At 37.6% G+C, this 25,265-nt stretch overlaps 1 protein-coding gene across 2 annotated transcripts; it reads right to left on the bottom strand.

The window, feature by feature from the left end:
• Window positions 1-2,343: 2,343 nt before the first annotated feature.
• Window positions 2,344-17,982, bottom strand: LOC308402010 (suppressor of tumorigenicity 7 protein-like). 2 transcript variants are annotated; one of them, XM_080890524.1, is made up of 15 exons: window positions 17,812-17,982; window positions 17,378-17,460; window positions 16,837-16,996; window positions 16,698-16,752; window positions 16,021-16,136; window positions 15,772-15,877; window positions 15,199-15,287; window positions 14,720-14,820; window positions 14,484-14,598; window positions 14,284-14,356; window positions 14,100-14,202; window positions 5,960-6,110; window positions 5,400-5,492; window positions 5,160-5,299; window positions 2,344-2,586 (listed from the first exon to the last, which is right to left on the bottom strand). In XM_080890524.1, the coding sequence occupies exons 1-15, from the start codon at window positions 17,978-17,980 to the stop codon at window positions 2,491-2,493; spliced, it is 1,650 nt and encodes a 549-aa protein (XP_080746650.1). In that variant the 5' UTR covers window positions 17,981-17,982; the 3' UTR covers window positions 2,344-2,490. The 2 variants fall into 2 exon arrangements, with proteins under 2 accessions (XP_080746650.1, XP_080746651.1); XM_080890525.1 differs by having other exon boundaries at window positions 15,772-15,850.
• Between the last annotated feature and the right edge of the window lie 7,283 nt (window positions 17,983-25,265).

Genomic DNA, 25,265 nt, shown 5'->3' with positions numbered 1-25,265 from the left:
CCTTCAGGGACATGCTTGGACTTGGCACAGATCCCACTCCACAAGAGTTTGTTCATTTATCATGCCGGTGACCTTACTAGATTGATAGTGGGGTATTAAAAACTCTTATTTAGTGGGTCAACTGTTTAAGGTATGCACTAAGGTCATGCATCACCACCATAAATGTATTCATTAAACAGTTTTCCACATGGATTTACCCCCCTCATTCAAGTTTTTAATTTTGTACTAACCGTACCGACTGTGGTCATAAATGTAAATGTTTCAACACAAATGCATTTTCCTTTTTTCTTTCTTACATATTTTTCCTGTCATCTTGACCTTGAATGGCTCTGCCACGAAGGTCCGTGAGCAATTCAAGTTTCGACATGCAGCATGAAACCACACTCTGGCACTCTGAGCAAACACTTGAGGTCCAGTCAACAGTCCTCAACAGACTTATTCATTACTGCTGCACACCACTTAAGCGCGAGTGTATGGAGTATGATTATGGCATCAAAGGTTCAGCAGGAACATGCCACATTAAAGCATCTGCTGATGGTGGCAGAGTAGTATAATCATAATGCTGCGCAAAATGGCTCTTGGCTAAATATAGCAGTAGCTGGATGCCAGAGTAAGTGTCTTTCAATAAGACACTACAGATTTAAAAAGATGGAGGAAAATGACATCAGCTGTGCAAAGGACCGCATTTATGTCTCATTTGATCAGCTAAGCCATTGGCCGTGCCTCTGTAAGCCGTTTTCAACAAATCATCAAAAAATAAAGCTTGCTTATAGGAAACACCGACTTTGCCTTGAACAGGGTAAATCTGGGGCCTTTTGCAACAAACTCAAATCAGAAATATGACAAAAGCACAGAAAGGTCAATGAAAGACTAATTTATTTTGTTTTGCTTTCAAACTCATCCACGCGTAGTTACAGTTGTTCACAGATCCTCCTGTCTTCAGCATACTGTTAAATTTCAGCTGCACACTAAAGATCCTTTGTGTGTCACACATTTAAATAGACAAATACTTAAGATCAAGGTAAAACACAGAATGCAGTCTAAGTAGTCAGAGTTTGGAGTAGGTCTGAATGATGTGTTTGTGTGTTCCCTTGCATAATAACCAGCATGCCCTTTTTTTGCTTTTGTTTTTCATTGTTATACTGATTCCATATAACATTTCTATAAAAATGACCCTTTAAGCATTTTTTTCCCAAACTGAGTCTATCATACTGCAGGTGTAATAAATACCAAACAGGCTTTTAATCACTACACAGTAGTTTAGCTATGTAATGATCTAAAAGGCACTTTTTAAAATTATTATAACATTTTCTTTCACGTAAGGTGGAAAGCTGTCACCGTGATGTCAGGATATCTGAGAAAAAACTGATACCTGAGATTTAAGAAAATTATTTAAGCAAATTTGTGGTTTTTAAAACTTTCTATATTACCTGTATACGTTTTCTATGAATTAAAAACAGGTACATTTGTTTCCTGTTGTTATGTTTCAATAAGATCTTTCAATGTATAGCTCTAATAGAGCATATTTAATTTAATACAAAATAACAACCTTTCACAGAAGAAAACATTAGCTTAATTATACCAATTCAGACAGTCATCAAAATTTTAGTAAAATAAGGAAAAGGAAATTCTGCCCACTCTAAATGCATATCAGCAGGCAGTTGAAGTGACCAACTTGACATGTTTGCCTAATGATAGATCGTGAGGGTTATTGCCCCAAGTTGACCTTACACAGCATATTTAGAATTATTTTAATTTTTGTTATTGAAGATGTTAAATTGCCTATGCTGTGTGATTTTAAGTATGATTGCTGACCGCTGATGATCCTATTTACATTTTGATGATGCAGTGGTTACCCCAGAGATGTAGTGCTGAGATACTCAGCCTTAGCGACAATAGTTGAACTGCACAGGCATTGTATACACTGCAGTCCCTCTGAGGTTATAAATCCTGCCTCTGTTTTAGGAGGCCTCAGACGTTTAAATCTGCCCTGCTAGATGTATGTGAGGGTCAATATAGCCCACTGAAATGGCATCTTTTTGATTACACAAAGAAAAAGAATATGTTTTGTTTGCAAATGGGCAGGAGACCCTTTATGTACACATTTTTTCTTCCATACACAGGCAAAACCAAATTTTAATCTTTCTTTTTTTTAATCTGAATTTACTCAGGAGCTCCTCTCACCGAGGCATTCTGGATTATTGAAAAATGCTGGATTTCCCCATGCTAACAAAAGTGAATGACCCTATGAAACTGTTGCAAATGGTATTCACCAAATGTGTTCTTGGAAAAACTGACTATTGGAAGAGTGTGGGAGAGCATCTTAGAAGTAGTATTACTGTGTTGATACAACTTCAGCCAACATACGGTAATCAGTAACAATGCAGCAAGTGGGCACTAATGCTGAAGACAGGAGAGAAAACACTTTTTGTTCAAGGGTTTGGAGTGATATTGGTGTGTGTGTATGCATTGTGTCTGTGTTAGACGGGGTCAGATCCGAGTCAGCTGGTGCCAAAAACTGGACGGCATGAAGCTTTCCATCTTGTCTGCGAAGAAACCCAGGGGTGCAAAGAGTGTGCTGAAGAACTGAAAGTAAGAAAAGGCAGAATTGACTTCCGGTCAACGGTTTGTGAAATTTCTTCCATTTCAAATTAATATTACTACTTCATAACATATCTTTTTGAATTCCATTTAACATTGGACTTCAAAACTTTAAAAAAAAATGTATTATGTGTTTTTTTATATATACTTTGAGTTACATTCATTTAGAAAAGATTACAAAGTACTGCTGTTACACACAGTGAGAAAAGTACACAGATTTAAATAAAGTAAATAGAAACTACTGTCCTCTAGCTCACCCCTTTTAAAATGGCAACCTAACATAAAAAGAAAAGAAAAGAAAATTATATAAGAATTCTCCACAAGCCTGACTTTTATATGCTGGGATGTACAGTTGACTGCTTAGCTTTTTTTTCTCCCTATAAATCAAGCTGAAGTCATTCAGCGCTGCAAATGCAAAGCACAGCTTACAGTTTGGTGCAGTCAGAGTCAAAGGCGGAACATATTTGTACATTTCCTCAAGAAAGCAGCATTATCCAAGATTGATCATTTTACAAACTGCATTCGTGGAAAGATCACAGATGCATCACTACATTTAAGCAGTTTCTCTATAAACTTTATATTATCCATGATTTATGAGAGACACTTTCGGACAGCAGTATCAACAACAGTCACTCTTACAGCTTCACCATCTTCAAGTGAAAAAATGAAAAAAGTAAATAAACTACAGTATTTATTGCCGCTGGGAAAAGCTGCAGACTTACCCATAAAAAGTAAATAAAAGATTCTTAATAACCTTTGATAGTATGATTTGAGCAATAACAACAAAAGGCAAATGATAATAAAAAGCTACAATCAGAATTTATTATAATATAGAGATAAGACTGCAGAAATAATAACCTCTTTTAAGTATATTTTTTGGTGGCAGCTTTGAACCTTTATTGTTATAGGACAGTAGTGAGAAGACAGAAAGCTGAGGAGAGAGAACAGAGGGAAGGTATGCATTAAATGGCTCAGGGTGGATTCGAACCAGGGCTACTAAATGTACACTGACCACGTCCATCTCTTTATGACCACAGGTTATCCATCTTCCGATGGCTGCTTCCAGCAGCTTAATGCGCTATTTCACAAACCTCAAATCATGTCAAACTTTAATATCACAATGAGGTCTCAGTACTAAAATAGCCTCCACAGTCACCGGATCTCAGTCCAGTAGAGCACCTTTGGGATGTAGCTGAGAATCAGATCACGAATGTGCAGCCAACAAATCTGCAAAAACTGTGAGATCTTATCATCTCATCACGGACCACAATCTCTGAGGAATGTTTCAGGCACCTTGTTGAATCTATGCCACAAAGAATTACGTTATGATGCAATTTAAATGCTAGCTAATAATAATAGTTAGATGTCCTCTGAAATATTACAATATGAGGTCGTGCTAAAAGTGTGTTTGATACACTTAAAATCCAATTAGTAAAAGTGGGCGATCCACAGGTAAGAAAAACACGCGGACTGTCACGACCACCAAAATCCGCCGCGTTTTCCTGCTTTTAAGAGCAGCAGATTCATAGAAATCTGTTTTTCCTCAGAAGGCAGTGAGTACCTCTGTGTTCCTCCCTCATTGGTTTTCATGCACTCTATCTGAACATCTGAACATTACACAAACCAGACTAGCCGGACTGGCTGTAAAAGTCCAATCTGCACCCAATCTTTCCCATAACAAAAGGAACAGAACTAGATGTTCTCAGAGACTCGCTTCAAGACTAAAAGGCCCTAATAAACAGGCTGACCATAAACAAAAGATTAGCCAAAGTAAGAAGTTTGCCAAACTGGCTAAAACACATAACACAACACTTCTATAATACACAAACACAAAATGAAGCAGTGCAAGCATCCATACGTTCTAACCTTTAAGGCTGCATGTTTGCTGTGGCTTTAAACTTGTATTTTTCAGCTCTTCCCACTGATAGCTAAAGTTAGACTATAACTTGTTATCATAAACACTGACTTTACAAGCCTTCGACTCCCATGAGCCTCCAGTGTTGCTGACAGTGATAGAAGGCAGCAATTACCAAAGGAACTTAGAGGTTCGGGTTACCAATAACACCCATTAAAAAATGGGCTATGAGATGAAAAGCTACAGCCGGCTGTGTGGGTACAGCAACTATGTGTGAAAAGTGGTCCATAACGTAATGCTTCAAAGTGTGTTCATGCAAACATTGTCGGGTCTGCTTATGAACCTCTGCGCACAGCGTCTACAAATTGGGGCTGTACGAAGTCACCTCATCTTTACACAAAACTGTAAGCTGTCATCTGTGAGGCGCGAGCGGTGTTTGGTTTTACCATAGTTCATGGTGGAGAATGGCTGCTCCGGTGAGTTTTGCTCTCTGTAGCCGTTTGAATGGCAAACTATACTGATTAGCGGCGGCATAGGCACACTTAAAATTTCTTCAGATGGTCAAAGCTAAAACTGGTCAGCCAATAACCCTGAAATCTGAGTCAAACTCATGATAACATTAAAAATTTCAGTGATAAGAAATCTATAAATTCAAACCAAACGTGTTTGAGATGAAACTGGGAAGTCAAGCAATACCACTTACTGCTTTGGCAAAGACACCCATTAGTTCAGGAAACTGATGTGTGAGCATGGCCAGCATGGCAGTGAAAGAGCAAAGGCCTGCTGTGAAGAGGATGAAGAAGGGAAGCTCTTTCTTTGGGTACACAGACACCTCGTGGAAAGCTGGAGAAAATCGAGACAAAAAGAGAAACAGTATCACAAGCAGGGCAGATGAACTTTTGTTTTAAAGAGACGAGGTTTTGAGTAGATTTAATGTACTTACAGGGCAGTAGTTCCCTATCTGCTGTTTCTGTGCATCCTGGGTACGGGTAAAAGAGGTGACCCTTCTCCAGTGGGTAGGGAATTATTCGGAAAGCTGCAGAATACAGTCGAAGGGGAAAAGCGGGACATTAAATCTGGATGAGTAACACACCACAAACTATGCTTAAGTGCAGCTATTTAAAACACAAATACGGAGCAATTTTCGGTAAACCATTTAAGTTGGATACAAGATACTGACATCCAGATAAAATATAACAATAATATTCTTTTTGTGATGATCTCATCCACTTATAGCAATGCGTATTTGTGGGTGTACTGTGAATACATGACTTATGACACAATGATAAAAAAAATAAAAAAAAAAGACAGGGCAGCTGACTAGTAAAGCTTTACACCTGCAAGGCTGTAGGTTCAAAACCAAAAAGAGAAGTAGCTTTTCTAGTATAGTGTTTTCAAAGTACAGGCTAGGTTGGGTGACAGCTTACTAACATGAAAGAAAGCAAATGAGAACCTAAAACATTTATATCTGAAAAAAATAACCATAAAAAGAAAGGTACATACTGCCCTCCCAGGTGCAGTGTAGTAGGTTTAAGGCTCCTTCTGCCCTCTTCCAGTGCTGCAGATGGAAGAAAGCGTATGCTACTGCCTCACTGTCACCCCTCTTCAAGATGTGCTCTGGAGGCAGGATCAAGCTCTTCATCTCTAATAAGTACTACAAATAGGAAGTGGAAAAAATACAGGACTTCTGTTCAGTATCTGGTCTTTTTGGTACCTTTATATCTTCATTTCTCATCCTTCACTCAGCTGTACTGTTTAGTTTAAATTTATTGTCATACTGTGATCAGTTGCACAAACAACATGAACTCAAACGAGCACATTGCACATTATGTTTAGTCAGTGATTCAGATTTCCACCTTTTTTTTACATTAGGATTTACTCAGCCATAACGAATGAAAACGCGTTTTTCAAATAGCTTTAAATGCCAAAAAATTGCATAGATTTCTGATCCACAATGTAAGACTGACACTTTTTTTCTTCTATGGGAACTAACTGTACATAGTCACGCTCATAAAAGACCATTCTGAGCAAAAAAAGATCCTGAATTTGTTCAGTTACCGACTTCTTTTAGTATATTTTTGAATAAGAGCAAGAATAATAAAGCAGTTAAAACAATTTCTATTCTGATAGATGGTAAGATAATGACCTGAAATTGAATGACAATTTGACAAATCAGCAGACAACTGTTTACTGAATCACAGTCTGGGTGTTGTCTGAGGAAGGCACTGTGGACATTGGACAACATTTTGGGACTTTCGATGCAGCCGGCACACATGTCTATGACAGCAGACACAGCAGATTTATGACGCACCTTAGATGTAAGCTGATGGTTCTGAGATTGCATTTGGACAAATGGACTATTAACAACATGCAACCAAAGTCTGCTCAAAAGTACAACTACTGGAAACAGAAACCAGGAAAATTAAAGTAAATAAAATCTTATCCAGTGCCCACAACCACTGATGACTGTTTGGGTTTTAAAAAAAAAGATTCCTTGTGGTCCCAAATAACTTCATGCAGCTTCAATGTTGTCATTCATATTTTCTCGTCATTTCTCAATGAGTACTTTTTGCTCTATTGTGCAAATCCCCCAGGCTAACTCCCTGTGGAATGTAATCATATTCTGTACATGTGAGGTATTTATCTAGAACCTTATTTTGCAATTGTTCAAGGTGGAAGGGAAAAGTTTTCCAAAGGTCTCACTCTCTCTATATACGCGAGTCAGTGTATGTGTGTTATTGTTACAGTACAGTAACATCATTCCATGAATGTGTAACATGCCCAACTTGCTTCTATTCTCTTGGCCTACTGCATAAGTTTGTCCCAGTGAGTCAGTTGGTTCACTGAGCTGACAAATCCCAGAGTTACAACCTATAGAACTTCCTCTCTCTCACTCTGAAATAGAAGAAATCTAGCTTTTAGAGTACATACATCAATATATTGTGCAGAGCTTTTTCTGGGGGGGCGGGGGGCAATAAATGTTTTTAAAGGTCTATATCCGTCAGCATAGAAGTCCTTAATGTATACCTATTGACGCCGATGAATGTGACAATCTATGCATTTCATGTCTGTGGTACCCAGTGTGGCAGGGGTCTGTTTTAAACAAAATCCAAGTGCAGTGCTGGGGCCCCCTGGGCTGGATTCCCGAGCGGCCAGCTTTGCAGTGCTTTGGATCTCACACTGACACTTTGGGAAGGTTACCCCACAGCTAATCCTGTCTAATCCCTTCCATGGTCACAGGTTCAGTCATCCATCCATCCATCTAGCCAGTCAGACCATGCAGCTTCACCATCCCTGACCCTGTCCCCTACCCCCATCCCCATAATCACTTACTACCAAGGCTCATCATTGTCTTTCTCCAATTTGTCTTTACATATGTTCAAGGCCCTATAACTGCTACCTGTGTCACCCATTTTTCCTACTGCCTGTAGCTGCACATCATTTTCTCTCTTTCTCAGTTGACATGTAGATTCTTACATTTTTCATCACATGTTATTTTTAGACACCTATACATAGCTGTACAAAAAAACTTGCAAATTTACACCTATGTTACCTCTGTCCTTCTCATCTCTCATACCTCTCAGCTTCACGGATAAAGGCTCAATTAAGCAGGTTACCATCATAAAGCAACACTTAAGTAATCATCTGTATTTCACAGGATTTTAGTGGACTGTACTGTCTTGCAGTTTTTCTCCGTCCATCCTGACATTTTCTCTAACAGCAATCGGCAGCCAAGAGACAACCAGAAGGTGCTTGTTTGCCCTTCTCACTTATCCTGTCTGACTTACTTACATCAGCTCTACTCGGTTCAGCCAAGGCACTTGACTGTCTTCATCTTCTTCCTTCCTTTATTCTCAGCACAAACATTTCACCATGCTCTATTCCCTCTCAGAGGAGAGGCAGCTAGCCAGCTCGACCACCACAGACAAAACCTATCACTGGTTTATTGTGGTGGATTATAAAACCTCCCTAACTGCTATAATAATTCACATTAATTTTATGCAACACAACAAAGGATAGCATAAAATAGAAGAAAGAACTTAGTGAGTATGGAAGCAAGCTTTAATTCAGACCATTTATCAGCAAGAAAGCCAAGTCGTTCATTCAGTAAAACAGGTTGTTTTTTCGATTATTATTATTTCCTGTATTTCAATATATTTGAACTTAAAACATCAGCTGATTTTATAAAAAATCAGACACTAAGAACCCTATAAAATATACAGGGATATTATACTTAAAATGTATTAATTGAGGACAGGCATTCAATTTTCTTTAGGTGTAGGTGGCATCAATAATCCTAAAGGTGAACTTTTAAGGAAAAGCAGCTCATGCAGCAATACAATGACATAAGCATAGATGTTCTTCTACAAAAGAACAGTAAAGAAGAACAAAGGTGGGGTTTTAGAAGAGTTAAGTCAAAATCCTGACTAATAATCGTGATGGAAGGATCTAAAGCAAGCAGTTCATGTAAGAAACACCACCAACATCCCACAGTACCTCGTAATGTTGCTATAGTAAAGATTCACAAACTTTTAACGATCCTGTTCCTTGTAAATATTTCTGTCTAATTTTTTAACTGGGTTAACCGCAAGTATTTTTAGGTATTCCGAGAAAATGTGATGATATTTTGGTCGATATTCATTCAGAAATTAGGACAATTCTAAAGGATTCACAAACTTTCAAGCACCACTGTATCTATACATATTTTTTAGTAAAACCTGAATATTTTTGCATGCATTTTTATCTCTGTTGTTAATAATGAGTGGACAGTACATGGCACACATATGTCTGGGTGTTTCTATGTTTTAAGACTAACCATTTAGAGTGGCTGGCTGCTCAGCTGTCCTTCCTTGCATGCCATGGCATTAGAACTGGTGACACCTCAGTCACACCCCCACCTCCCTGTTCTGCAGCCTTCCTCTGCACTCCCTGTCGCCTCTTTGATGAAGGGATTGAATTTCATGTGTTCTCCTTTCATCCCTGGGCAGTCATAAGCTCAGAGCATAACTCATAAGCTTCCTTTTGATTCTAATCTGCGGCACTTTGCCGCACACAATGAAGCACAGAGGCAACATTGCCATCAACCCTGTAGTTGTTTATAATTTTTGTTTTTTAAAAAATGTAAAATATATAATTTTAACAAACATTGACACTAGCTACTTCATCTTGTGCCACAGGTAAGGGAACTTATATTTGTCCCCAAGTGGGCGAAACTTAAGCCACAGTCCAATTCCATTTTTGTCATCTGGATGAAACCTCGTCCATCTTAATTCAGAACAAACTCAAATGCTCCTATTCCGTCTCAATTTACAAACCAAACAGCCAATTTCAGTGATACACTAAGAAAAAAACTCTGGTTTTCTGAGCCTTGACAGGCAATCTAGAGGAGAGAATGTCATTGAGAATTGGGTGAGATAAAAAACTGCCATTTAAAGTGGGGTAAACTAGCAAAGTAAATAGGCCTGGGTCGCTTTGAGCGCTTCAGATTGAATGCATGTTAGCAAAAATGGTAGTAAAAATAAATGTAAAGCAGATTTAGCAAGCAGGGACATTTGATCAGTTATCCAAGCATCTGGGAAACTGTCAGTTTCTTAACCACTGGCTGCTAGAGAGGATAACTGGAATGGACAGGCAGATGTAGAAATGAGTGGAGGATAAATAGAAGAGGACAAGAAGATGAGGAGGAGAAGAAAATAGAAGGGAGCAAAAGAGAAGAGGAGGAAATTAGATGGATGAAGAGCTGGTGAGGAGAAGGGGCTGAGCGAGAGCACTGAACCAGCTGTGCAAATGAAGTGTGTGTGTGTGTCTGTATATGTAGATTTTTGTGTGTGCATAGCCTTTTAAGCAGTCTGAATGAACTCATGTGATGTAGCCTGGTATTATATTCATATATAATCTGCTTGGCATGCTTGATAACACACTCGCCACTTAATGCTTGGCCCAACAATGCTCCTTCAGTATTCCAAATCTGTGTGTGTACACCACAGGCTACTGCACTGTTTTTATTGTTTGACTGTACGGATGGTAACGACAGTCTGACTAAAGTCAGTTTGGACAGAAATGAAAGCATGATCATAACGTTTGGCACATCTTCTCATTATACAGAGAATAAATTCTGCGGACTTTGACTTCTTCGAGGAGTGCCAGTAGTTCAATGTTTATTATATTTGTTTTTGAGAAGTAGCTTGAAAATCCAAAGGACTGCAATGGTGGTGATCTCATCTATCAACCTAGGATGATGATCTTTTGGCTGCAGTGAGAAATACTAAAGTATGCTATATCAAGACCTACACAAATATATTTTAAGTCCTCAAAGCACAAGTTGTTATACTATACTTACTTAATTCTTCACCTACTGCCATTAATTGTTTTCCAGTGCTCTGGAAAAAAGAATTTATGGCTAGCACCCTTAATCAATTGTAGCCTCACAAAGTCACAAGCATGACTGTAAACTATGAATTAGTTTGGTTTGTTGCTACTACTTGAGGTTTAACACATCACTCAGCTGCTGGAGGCTTATGATGTATCCTGTGCTCACCTCAGGTGTTGCTGTTAGATTTTTTTTTTCTTATGTAGGAAGAAATTGGTTACTTATTCTTTTGCTCAATGATTTCTCTAAACTTTGGATCACAACAGCCAAAGCCCCTCTACTCTGCTTGGACCGGTTGAATGCAATACTATCTGTTCTGGAGTCTTTACAGTAACAAAAACATACTCCCCTTCTCTTATCAAGCCAACTATAATGCATCTTCTGTGGTCTCATGCTTTAGTTTATTGCTTCTTTTTTTAGTGCGTTTAATGTTGTCTGAAGTTTATCTGAAATGTGTAGATGCTTTGGTAGGACTAAAACATTAGATGTAATGTGGAAAGATCATTAAAAAAACATTAAATCTGTACTGAAACCAATTACTATAAAAAAAGAGAAATGACTCTGATAACCATAAAACCACTTTCAGTTCAAATGGGCAGATGTTGATTGTTTTGAGACTTTGTCTTTGAAACAGTTCAGAAATTTTCATCAGCTGATGGAAACACGATGGTGTGATCTGGCCTGTATAGTTCTTGTATTAGAAACTTTGCCAAAGCAACAGTAGTCCTACAGCTGAGGAAACTAAACTCAGATGTTCTTTTTTTTTTAAGCCTCATGCACCAAATCTGCTTTTGGTGACAACAAGCCCGCCCATTTAAAGAGGCCAAAGGAGTCGCAGGTGCACTCATCTCTTAGACATGCCAGACAACACAAAGCAACACCCCCTCCTTCCCTACTGTTGCATTTCCATACCCAGTGCTCTGCTATGAGAGCACTGAGTATGCACCAGATTCCACAGTCAAATGCTGAAAGACGAGCTGTCCAATAATCCTCCATGAAAGGTGTGTTAAAATTTCATAATGTCATTTAGCCATTCACCTAAATTCAAAGAAGTCATTTTGACAAAGTTGGCAGTGTGACATTCAGACTGTCTGTTTGGCTCAAACAAGGGATGAGGGGATAAGGGAACATGAGAGGATAAGAAACAGGATGAGGGTATGTGATGAGAGGAAAGAGGACGGCTGCCTCTGGGCAGAATGGGAAGGGAGCAGTTGGAGAGATATTGAAGATGAGGGCCCTCACTTTAAAATCAAAGGCTGGATCAAAGTGCTGGCTGATGTTTCCCCCTCCATGCATGCAAACACACAGCTTCTCTTTCTCTCTCTCAGAATAGGAGTCTGTGAAATGAAATAACACCACACTACAAAGGCTGAACTGGGACAAAACTCTGCTGCATCTGGTTGTGTATCAATCTGTGCGCATATGGACGTGTGACATCTAAACCTGTGGGAACTGATGTGAAAAGAGATATGCAGCTAGAGTCCCATATTCTCCTGGTCCAGCTGTAGACAGAGCTGTGATAATATGACCAACTGATCACCAAGTTAAAAAATATTCAGTGCACTAAAACACTGGTAAAAACAATATAGACTTGATACCAAAAATAGTGTTCTGACTTAAGAAAATGAAATATGCTGATCAAATTTGTATACGTTGTATAATAACTACAACAATAATAAAGATATATAAATATTAATATAATAACAATCAAAGTGAATTGCATACTGTAGAAGAATTTTAAATGTGGATAAAATCCACGATCTAGAGATGACACTACCAGTGAGAAAATAACCTTTACTGACATCTCCTGGTGAGCCAGCAGCACAGAACGAATGGAATGAAAGCTGCTGTAGTTGCACCACCTATTACAGTCAAAATAACTCACTTGTGATTGACTGACTGTTTACTTTACTGTCTGCTTTTCCTGTTTGCCCTGAATGGGACCTTTACGAATGGCAGCCATGTGAGTATTGCGTGATTAGACCAGATAGAGGCAGTAATATTTAAAGTAACGTCAAGCTAAATTTCTGCCTTTTGTTTGTATGCCTCCCCTTACAGGTAAAGTTGCAGTTTACGTCCATGTCTGTGCAGACTCATGTAAGATATGAACTCAAGACTCTGAAATAATTTAATATCTGGGCAACAAACACTAGTATCACAAACTGAGTATCCATTCAATTGTGAAATCTGGTCAGAATTTCCTCTTTAGTTCATTAGCTGAAAAAGCTGTTTTTTCAGAATATTAAGGTGTCACAGTGAAGCTGTCCTTTGACCTTTTGCCTCTAAAATGCCAGTTTTTCATCATTTTCATCTACATAAGGCAATGGTGAAATTTTGCAATAGAAAGTGACCAAAAAACATTTTTTGTGAGGTTAGAGTGACTTTTGACTTTCATCACCTCTTACTTAATACTCATACTTCCAATTCCAAACGATGTTGTGTCCAGTAAAACGTGATGGATAAACAGAACTATCCATCCAATAAAAAAAGAAGAAAAAAAAAAACAATCCACCAAACCACTTGTGGCACACGGATGAAGGGCGTGAACTGACAGTGTTACAATGACACAAGACCGTTTGTTCAAAAACAAACGTTTTCTCAGTGTAAAGACGCTTATTATTATTTTAACAGTACATCTCCGTTTTTATATATGATAAGAAATGTTGCTGTAGTACAGAGAACTCCATCAGCACCAAAAATGTCTAAAATTACAATATTTAACATACCCCCCTCAACCCGATCCAAAGAAATTTCCATAGTAGATAGTGAAAGAGAGTTGAGAAAAAAAAAACATACAAGAAATGTTTTGTTTTCGGTGTTATTGTTTATCTAATTAGGGTGGCAATCTTTACCAGTAGAAAAGCTGTAAAACCAATGAAAATACAGTGAAAAGTGGGCACCACTTTATCTCAGGAGGTGAGCAGGCGACCACATGCCGCACGGCAGCGGCCCAGGTTTGAGTCGTACCTGCGACCCTTTGCTGAGTGTCTTCCCCCTCTCTTTCTACCCAAATTCCTGTCCTGTCTAAACTATCCAATAAAAGCCGGAAATGTAAAACAAATGCAAATAAACCCCAAAACAGTTAAAAATGCAAAATCTATGCCCTCCTTCAGATTTTCCAAAGCCGTCCAGTGGGTTGGAATGGAGTCTCTGGTGGGGCAATTCTGGCCCCGGGCTTTGTGTTTGACAGCCTGGTTTAAAGATCATCTGGTCACTAATGTATGTTTTCATTCAGGATGAAGACCTATGTTTGCTGTCAGATAAATGACTGACCTTTGGCACGTGGGGATTGAACTCAACGGCTCTGTGTATGGCCTCCACAGCATTCATCTCTGCTGTGCTTAGCCCCCGCCTGGATGCTGCCTCTGGTGAAAACCTAAGAAATCACATCTCACATTCGTGACAAAGTTAGGGCAATCACATACAACAACTGAAGCTAACAGAAAAAATAACTTACTTATCTGAGACAGCCCGTGCTTTCAGCAGCGCAGATGTATAGCATATAGTAGCGGATTTTGGCAAACTGATATCTAAAGTAGAAGCAGAAGTTGTGTTTATGTGACTGGGCATACAACTCAAATGACTGACCTACTTTGTGCAAAATCATGGTATGTTGATATTCAAAAGTAATTAAATATTTGTTGAGTTTAGTCTTACCGTCATATTTTGCAAGGACTGCTTGCACATCAGCATATGCCTGAAGCTCTAGAAGAGCCTCAAGGAGGTTTTCGTGTATATTTAACATTCCCAACAATGGGAACTCCTTCATTAACTGTACAGAGATAAAACATATTAAGGTTCACAGTTTTAGGTACAGTAAACATGTCGACTTAGTAACATACTTTCTGTGACAAAACAATAAAGCAGTAAACATGTTTAAAGGTGATACTCACATCTCTCATCATTTTTACTGCTTCTTTAATTCGCCCCAACTTGCGTGCACACATTGCCAATCTGCGTTTAATATATACTAGTAGGTTGATATCTTTTCCTGCTGTATTGCAAAGAGAAAATATTTCACTGCAAAGCAAAATAACCATGAGTTTAAAAAACAAAACAAATTAAAACTGTATTGTATATGAATATCACGCTACATTTTGTGGTCCAATGTAGAGCACTCATGTTATCTTGGAGCTGTAATTCTTCCATCATGAGAGGGAGTGTAAAACAAATAATACACTTTGCTGTATTATATCTATCTGTGGCATATTGAGAGGTCCACACTGAAGTACTAAACTGCACAATGTGGGTAAGGGCATGCAGCACAAGCAGGATAAATATACAGTGTTGAGTTACTCTTCATCTACTGAGCTTTCTTTGTACTACTATGCCCTAGAGTACTTTATTGTAGTGCATTAAAAACCATCCTTACCAATACTTAGAGCTTTTTTAAAAAGGCGTTCGGCTTCTGTGATAGTTGTTGCTTCTTCCTCTGCTAGAAGCACATAGGCTGCAGCACATCTACACAAATGTACACAAGAAATTAATGTATTTATAAATAGCAATCCAAGCTGTTTTTTATAGTGCACAAGAAAATATTTATATTTACTCACAAATAAAAAATAAGAGATGATGTCATAACAAAGACAAAACTTGAGAATGGTAGCACCCTTAAAGACGCTAATATACTGTATATAAACATTATCATTGAAATATATTAATGCATTTAAACAAAAGTCAGCACAATAAAGACTCTTCAAAGATTATTTAATTATTACAAGTACCATACAAAGCTGTCTGAATTTACTTGTACTCTAAACTCTAAGTTCTCTAAATCTAAGATTCTAAACAGCAGCACCAACCTCAACCTCTTTTTCTCATTAATGTGATGGCAATATAACTGTAATACAGTCTCACTTTAATGAAGCCTAACACTGAGCATCTTGAGGTGCAAGGCGTCTAGAAATATGTATGGAGAGGTTCACTGTGTATGAGTAGAACTCACTGGTGGTTGATCTCTATGGCCTGATAAGCTGCTCTGATCCTGGCTTGAGGATTTCTCTCTCTCCAGGCCTTCTGCATCACTGTAAGAAGATGATCATCTAGGCTTACTGCAATATAGATGTGAGTTTATGGTACTGGTATACAAACCCGTAGTGCTTCACATCATAAAAAAAGGAATTTCTGGCATGTATTGCATGTATGCATTGATTGCATAGATTTGAGCAATTTGCCTCATCTTTGTATAACTCACCAGCATCCTCTGGCCTTAACTGCTGAGTGTCTCCTGTGAAGAAGGTCTGATGATCTTGAGCAGATAGGTTCATATCATAATATGTTAAGGGTTCCTTCCCAGTCACCCAGGTGTACCTGTGGTACACAGAGTAAAAATAATAGCTTCCATTTTATGGTTCAGTGAATCAAATGAAAAAAATAATACTTCTGCACTAAAGACAAAAAGTAGGTTTAAATCGTTACAAATCTTTAGAAAAATTCAGATATTATGAATTACTCATTTTAAAAGGTTATTTAACAGAAAAAAATAATGTTCATATACATAGCAGCAGGCACTGGTTCGTGAAAGCCGCCATGTTGCCTCCTTGTCTTGAATACAGTGGCTAACATGGACATTGCCATTGTTCCTGATAAGTTTCATATATTTAGCCAAAGATTGGCCAGTATCAAGATAGTGCAGTATATCTTATAACATTCTTTTGATCTAAAAATCACAAATAGCTCTTTCAAACTATAAATGTCCATTTAATATTTGTATATTTTTCTCCTCCTCCACCACTGCTCCATCAATTAAGCTGACTGCAATCTGCAATCTACTGACATCAAGTGGTGAGATTTTACACACTTAACCTTTATGAAATTTAAATGTGTTTGAACCACATAATTATCTGAATAAAATCTTAAACAAACACATACCTGTTATATTCAGCTCCTCTAAAAAGATTCAAAGGATTTCGCCAGACCTTGCATTCTACAAACAGAGGTTGTTGTTACTGTTTACATAAATATGAATAATAATGCTATGATCGGCTGCATCATGTATATTTTTTTTTACCAGAAACACTGGGCCTAGGCTCTGCATCTCCATTAACTGATGAGAACAGACCAGTTGTGGAGCTGCTTTCCACTCCACCAAGCAAAGGACGCAGGTGGCTCACCGATACTTGTTCAATAAACGAAGTCCCATATTTACGAAAATACCACCATTCAAATATCTGTAATAAAAACATAAACGGTTAATATGCTTTTATTAATATGTGCCATTATACAGCCTGAACATTTGTATTGGTATTTGTCGCTGATTTTGTGCTAAATGAATCTTTAAATTGAGAGTGATGAAGAGCTAAAACACTTAAAAAGCTAAAAACAATAATAATAATAATTAAAGGGTTTATGATGATTTTTTTTGGTTCCTTCTGAACATAAGAAGGAATGAAAAATTATATATATATATTTTTTAAAACATCTGAAAAGAATTATTGCTATCTGCATCATATAGCATAATGCACTCTAAACCAAAACCTACGTTACAACTGAATGTATTAAAATGTGTTACGGTTAAAACGTAATTTATGGTGATAAAGAAATTAACTCACAAGGATGAGTCCAGAGATAAGAGAGGAGGTTCCAGTGAGAGCCACGTAAAATTTGGGTGTCAGTGTGTTTAAAAACACTGAAGCTGAAAGAAGAAAATAAAGGAGACACTTACGCCCAACAGTAGTTTTAATAAAAACCTTGAAAATATTCAACTTCGATGGTCTTTACCAGGTGACATTTAGCTCACAGTAGCAAACTTGGTAACACAAATCATCAACTACTTAATTTCGACTGCATTCAGTGTGATCTACGGTAGGAGAAAATGCAAAATGTGTCTGCCAATTAATATCTAAATAGAAGCTTTACTTTTAACCAGACAGTCGCCACTGTTCGTGTCTCGATAACTCAGACAGCGAGCTGTCAAACCACAGCTTTCGCTAAAGCTATACACCCGTAGGCTAACAATAGCTAGCTAGCATCTGCCTTAATTCACCTGAGGTAAGAGTTTCCTGAAGTTTCAGCGGACTCCACAGGACGTATATCATTATCAGCACCATCCCGAACCAAAGGAAGCACACATAAGTCCATGACCAAGAGAGCCAAGACTTCAGTTTCTCTGTGAATCCGGGAGACTGGGGATTACTGCCAGTGCTGTCCTCCATGTTTCTCCGGATGTCTGTAAACAGAGGAGTCACGTGACTACGGAGCACCAAGACTTCTACTTCGAAATCGTTGCAAGAAAAATGTTTCCCGAGGCTACAGAAAAACGTGTATGTATTTTTTTCCACACATATACACGCTATTTACTCCTCATCTAAACCAAAGAAACTATTATCACTATTAGAACGTATACTTTGCATACAAACGTCTTGCGACTGAATTTATTAATACTTACTATAAACAGCTTTATATTTTAAATACCAAAATACTGAAACTATTAATAAGCACTTCAAGAGCGCAAAACTCACCTCAGCTCACTCTGGCCAGTATTTAACTGTTAGAGAAAAGTGTTGTATTTTGTATATATTCATTAAAAAAAAAATTTTGTTCTTTTTAAACGTACTCGAAGAAGTCTATAGTGCAGTAAAAATCAGATAAGGGTAGCATGACATATGTGTACTTTGATTACACAAACATTATGTAGGAGCAGGTGGTATTGATTTGTAAATAACTGGATACAAATATTTTCAGCTTTTGAAAAAAAAAATTTTTTATCTTGTCTTGTCTGGCAGCGTTAGCAAACAGAATTATGATCTGAATGCACTCGCAATTCTCATAATCGTAATTCTGATTGCAAAAGCTACTACAGTATATTTTTAACTAACTATGCACAGAAAGCAATGTGATTAGTAATGCAATATTTAGAATCTCCAAATATCATTACCTATGTGGTCAATACAGTCAATAGCAGTAAGAAACATAGTTTTATCACTTTCAGATCAATCAATTAATCTTGAAGGGAAGGTCAGAGGTCAAATGTTAATACAGCTTATGAGTTCTGTATGTGGGCAATGCACACCACACTTCCAAAAAAATCATAGTTATAAGGCTTTATAGTTACAGAGAGAATGACACACACACAAACTAAGCCAGCTTCCTTACCGGAGGTAAAACTATGGTTAAACAAAAAGGATACATTACATAACTACTAGAGCTTTAGCTAACAAACATTTACATAAGTATTTGTTTATTTTACTCAGATTGTAAAAGCAATGGGCTATGAGCAATGGGTAATGATGATTTCTTTTGCTAACTAATAATGAGGCCATTAAATATTATTTTATGGAAATATGCTTAGCAGTTATTTTGTTAATAAAACTCCTGTAGACCTTAATAAACCACTTTCTTGGTAGATACGGTGCTTAAGCTGTTATGAATATTTGCTGACGATAATTATCTTGGCCATTAAATGTAGCAAAACTGCAGGCAATCATTTCCCAGTTAATTTCCCTGCCCATACTGTCTGTTCCTATTCGTGGTCAGCAAGTGGGGCTATTACACCACCAACCCATTGACTTTTGTTTCCATCATTGTACTGCAGGTGGAGACAATGTTCCGTTTTGCTGGGCTCCTTTCAGTCTCTGGTTTCACTACAATGTTTTAGAAATTCATGTCGTCCTGCATGAAGGTGTTCTCTTTCAACTCTTTCACCTAATAGATTCTGTAAATTAGTTTCCAACCATTTTTGCGCTCCTTATTTCTGGTGAAGAGTTGGATTCAAATGCTGACAGTCACTGTCAGTTAGTATCCTATTCATTTACATAACCAAAATGCATACGGACAAAAATGCATAACTCAAAGAGATTATTGACACAAGAAAGAAATATATTTTTGGATACATACTTTCAGCACCACTTCCCACCTTGTGTGATTGATTCACATCTCCTAACCGGGCGGGAATAAATGCGATTTGTTGGAGTTCATTCTAGTTGGAGGTTACAGGTACTGAATGGCAGAGAACCAGATTTGGTCCTACTCACACATGCCCTTGGGTGTTTTTCTGCCTGATGCTGATGGACAAGAACACGCAGGGTTAAAAGCCTGTCATATAAATCAGGTACAATCACTTTAGAGGTGAAAACATGCATGATGCTGCTGACAGGGAGAAATAGAGGGGGAAATGAAAAAGAGACTAAGAGGAAGGAAAGAGGAGCAAGACAGGCTTGCAGAAGTTATCTGGAGTGTATAGTATGACCTACATGTCTGAATGTATTTTCAGATGAAATGATATTTCCAAATGACCTCGTCTCAGTGAGTCATTCGCTGATTAGACATGCATGTAGCCTCCAAGACAGCATAAAACAGTGCAGTTACACTGATGCACTTTTAATAGATATCAACAGGAGAATATGTATAATGTCATGTCTTACATGTAGTTGCGTTATCAGAACAAGGATCATTTCAGAATTGTCACAAAAATGCACAAAGTAATTAATTTGAAATGCTCAAATAAAATATTGATTTTAGGGAAAAACAACTTGTATAGTAAACTCGAAATATAAAACACAAACACTGACTCAAAAATTGCGATCCAGTTTTTGTGTCCTTACTACCTTGGTACTGAGGTAGCATAACCTGTGCACAGTTCAGTGTCCAGCCACGCAGAAGCAATATCTCTCATCATTCTGCAGTCACCTGTATACTTAAGGTTCATTTACAATTTCACATCTGGTATCCATCCAGCCATTCTGGACTTCGTGTTCTGTTTATGTACTTTCTTTCTTTTCTCTGCCCAAAGCTTTTAAGAGTCTTCTAATCATACATAATTAATTGAGGTTTTCACTTAAATGCACTGCATTTCTCACTCTCATTATTAGTTAAGAGGCTGCTCTTTAGGACTTAAAAATACCTGGCATTCTCTCGATCAGATTGTTCATGAAGCTTGCTGTTAAAACAAATGAAGACATATCGGGTATATGAGTGATAGAGTGAGTAAAAAAAAAAAGCCTTTGCATACTGTCATGCGCTGTAAATGTACAAGCTCTTTGACTGATCGTCTGTCAAGTCTGCATTTGGTGGTCCCTCCTGATGGAAACTTCAAACTTTGTGAAACTGGTTCTTGTCTCCCACTCTGCTTTCTCTCTGTGAGTTTACATTACTTGTCTCCATTAAGGGACTCTCCCTCCCTCACTCATTTCTCTCAAAACACTTCATTTTCTGAAAATGTCTGTTCTTTTTTTTGCATCAGGAGACCATGCAGTTTGACCACATCTGAAGGCAATGGTGCCGCAGAAAAATGACTTCCTCCATGACAGGCTTGGAGGCCACTGAGCTGCATTTCACAATGTTACTTTGTAAATATATGAGGGCAAGTGAATACCTACCAATCAAGCTGCAGCAGGGAAGATGCATGCCATGTACTGTAGGGCTTTTGAGTAGCCTGATGTGGCCTCTTTTTAGTAGAATGATCCTTTTTAATCCTTTTTTATGTTTAGTATATGTTACGGCTCGCTCTTTTTAATACAAAGGAATCCAATTAATCTGTGTTGTGAAGTTTTAATTGTTTGCTTCAAAGTCAAATAAAGCCTACAAAACATAAAGCGCAAACTGCATGGAAATGAAAACATAAAGCATGCAGTAACAGCATGAGTGCAGCATGTTCTCATCCAGCGTATAGCTTACAACTCTGGCCAACTGTAAGTTCAAATGGAAGAGGCAGAAATGAATAATACATAGCGACTACATTTATGCAGTCAGGGTGTTCATTTTTAGCAAAATCAAAAGCAAGGTGCACAGATAAAACTGCAGCAATTGAGAGTAAATACTGTAAAATATCTGAAGAAACATGTGCTACATTATGAAAAACAAACAAGCAAGCAAAGTAATAGCACGGTTTTGCACCAAAGATTAAAGCTGCACAAACAGAGCCTTATTCATATTAACAAGGTTGCTTGTGTTTGTATCGTGAAAATACATGTCTGATACTGTATCATCGTAAGTTGCTAGAAAAGTGTTGACATTCTTTCTTTTTGTTTCCAGTATTTTCTGTCAAAAGGAGATTTGTCAGTGTTGAGAAAGTAGATATGGGCCAGTAATGAAAGCTGCAGTCCATGATTACAATACAAACAAAGCAAAGCAGAAATACACAAATCAAAAGCAAAACATAATACATACATTTTTACCCATATTGAATTATGCTGTGTTATTGGTCACTGTGTTAATGTAAAACATTCTGATAGCAAAATTTAAAAAGAGACCTTTGTGATGAGTCTGTAGACGTTACACACAACTGTAATGTTGATGGAAAATGAAACAGGTGAGACTTTTATGAGTCATTTTGAAACCATTTTGATAACACCATACAAATCCAGCAAGATTGCTTACCAGATTTAAATATGAATCATATCACAATAGTGGTTACACTTTGCTGAACTTAGTAATGTTTCTGTAAGCTACATACGGGTAAAAGAAATAAGCAACCATAAAAATCAGAAAAATATAGACCAATGGTGGTTAGTGTGTAGTACTCCATGCTAAATGCTAAGACGTGCAGTGCAATGTGCATTGCTAGCATGCTTGGGTGGTAGTCAGCCATGTTAGTACAGAAACGCAGCCCAGTTATGCTAGTAACGTATTGCATGTCTTTTAACCAAAACAATGGAGAATTTACATTTTTGCTGCAATAATTGCCAAATGTTAATAATTAAGGAATCGTCATATTTTGATTGCAATTTGACTTTAAGGGATACACATGAAATTTCATGGTAATCAGTCCAACGGTCTTGTTACTCTGTAATGATACTCAAAACCACAAATGTCATTGTGGCATAAGATGAAAAGTCAGAGCAAAAGGCATTAAAAGTCATCGCCTGCAAGACCAAGCATGCGTATAAATGTCAAAGCAAACCACTGAATAGTTGTGAAGATATTTTAGTCAAGACCACCAGCCGTGTGATACAATAATAATGCCATGCAAAGAGGGATGCCATGTTAAAAGGGATATTTATTTGTGTTTATGTATGATTTAGTAGACATAAAAAAGTACCAAAGGATGATGGTTATATTAGGTCTCTGACTAATAAACCTTCATTACAAATCACCATTTCACTGAAAACACAACCTGGTGAGGTTTGACTGAAAGCATGTGAAAGAACAAGACAGCACTTGGGTCTCTGTGGTTTAAGTCCTCCACCATAGCCAACAGGCCTTGATTGCAGCTACATCCTTTGAGAATCATGCAACCTTTATGGGATGGTTTCAAAGATGACTCACAAACAAGCTAATTTTAGAGAGCTTTGTGCTTTAGATTGACCTTGCAGTATATAATTATAAAACATGAAACAAAGTGACACAGATAGAGAAAGAGGCACTCTCAGCTGGTGCACACATTACTTGCATGTTCAGTCTCCGTGGTAAAAGAAAGGAAGAGAAAATCAGCCCTTGAATATAGAAATGTGGTTTTAATATTCAGATTTGCTTGATGTGATTTAAAAACAGCCACAGTTCTTTAGTTTTCAGGGGTTCTACACCATTTTTTGTACAAAGCTTATGCAAAATATGGAATTCTTTGATTTTGGTAGATGTGTGTGGGCAGTAGTGACAGTAAATTTAAGAGAGATGTGTACTGCCCGGTTGCACGTGGCAAGCAGAAGGGAACTGAAATGAAACAGCAATATGGAAACTGAAGTGAACACTTTGAATAATTCAAATTTACTAATGTCATTAACTAACAACCTCTGTTTAACAAGCATGACTGGTTGCTCTGGTTCTGTATATATATTTCTGAACTTTATCTTGTCTTTGTTGGGATTTTTGATCCGTTTGCCAAATTTATTAGCAGTACATCATCCCAGATCACAAGACAGCACTTTACCAAATCTGAAGACTAAACTCAGGTGCAGGACATGGAATAAAATGTGCGCTTGAACTGAGTCAAATAATTCAAATAAAGATTTAAAAGAGATGTTTTAAAGTGATGGTATTATTTTTGTTGTATTGACTCTGCTCTGTAAAATAACATTTTAAGGCTAACAGTCCAAAATGTGAAATGAACTTTGGATTCAAACTATCATTACATTGTTGTATTATACCGGGCTGACCTTTATTAAAGTGCCAATTAATGTGACATTGTCTGTGGGCTGCAATAACTCCTCTGTTCTAGAAACAAAGAAGAAGGAAGACAGGAATTATTGGATTGCTAATAATATTTTCAAATTGTATCTAGAGCTATATGAGCTTAAGTTAAGTCGCTATAGTTACATTAAAACCCAATCTTCTCTGACACTCCATTTCCAGCCCAGCGGACATGAGAAAAAAAGCATTACAATACTGGCGGAAAACAAAATACCAAATTGAACCACAGCTAGTTCCACTACTGTGTGCCTGACCTTTAGAGCAAAATGAGACAAGTTAGTGTCACGGGAAAAAAGACTGCTGATTAACACGGCTATTCCCCTGTTCCTGACGTCACTACAAATCAGCATTACCTGGCCACTGGTATTTGTGGTCGAAGCGTAAATCGGGCGTCAGGAACAACCAGATTCAGAAAGACAGCAGGAGGGAGAGTGGTTGCCTTTCATATTTGTGGGAGTCTTTTTTACTTGAAATTAAAATCTGGGGCACAGTAAAGATCACGCTCTTTAAGTTCAGTGATAAAATCTTTGTGAAGTGTGTGTGAACTTATTGTGTTTTGTTTTTTCTTCTCCTGCTTGCTGGCAATTGACATGTGCAGACCACAATGAAAAGCGTTCCTTCTTAAGATGTTGGCCATAAAGTAACAACACATTTTTGTGTTTGTTTTTTTAACTAAGATGTCTCTTATTAGCCAGTAGTGCAAGTATATGAATGAGAACTGTCAGTGTATTGCCAGTTAGTTTTAATTTTATGTCTGGACAAACCCCTAGAAAGACCTGATCATAATGAACATTGTAATTGTCCTAGAATGGTCTCTAGAACCTCCAATATAATGTGATCTCTGGTCACGACTGCTGACAATACTGATCAGATAAATTGAGCTTCATAAAGTTGATAGAGAACATATTCCTGTTCAAAAAAAAAATCCATAGATTCTGCATTTGAAGTTTGAAGTGCACACTTTGTGGTTCACAGAAGCTGTGCATTTCTGAATTCTTTGCCATCTGTGTAAATGTGATACCTCTCCTTAGTACAATGAACTGGAAATGGAAGCTGTGTTTCATATAATCCCCAAATCCATCCAACTCTCACATCCTATCATGCAAATTTGGTGCAGTTTGAAGAGAATCCGGTCTCCCAACCATATGCCTGAGCTGCGTAAAAGATACAACAATTTATTATGCATGCATTGCACCAGGCTTATGGTAATAAGGTATTAAATTAGTGCTGGACATTATTGCTCTTCTACATCACTTGTGCTCAAAAGACTTTCATATAAGTCATAAAATACAGAGAAAGGAGGAGATTGAAAATCAGATTTCTGTACAATCAATACTTGGTTTGAATATGATTTGATCATCTAGATAAAATTTG

The sequence above is a fragment of the Rhamphochromis sp. 'chilingali' genome, assembly GCF_963969265.1.
Source record: "Rhamphochromis sp. 'chilingali' genome assembly, chromosome: 9".
NCBI classification, from domain to species: domain Eukaryota; kingdom Metazoa; phylum Chordata; class Actinopteri; order Cichliformes; family Cichlidae; genus Rhamphochromis; species Rhamphochromis sp. 'chilingali'.
This window is presented reverse-complemented; position numbering and strand designations above follow the sequence as displayed.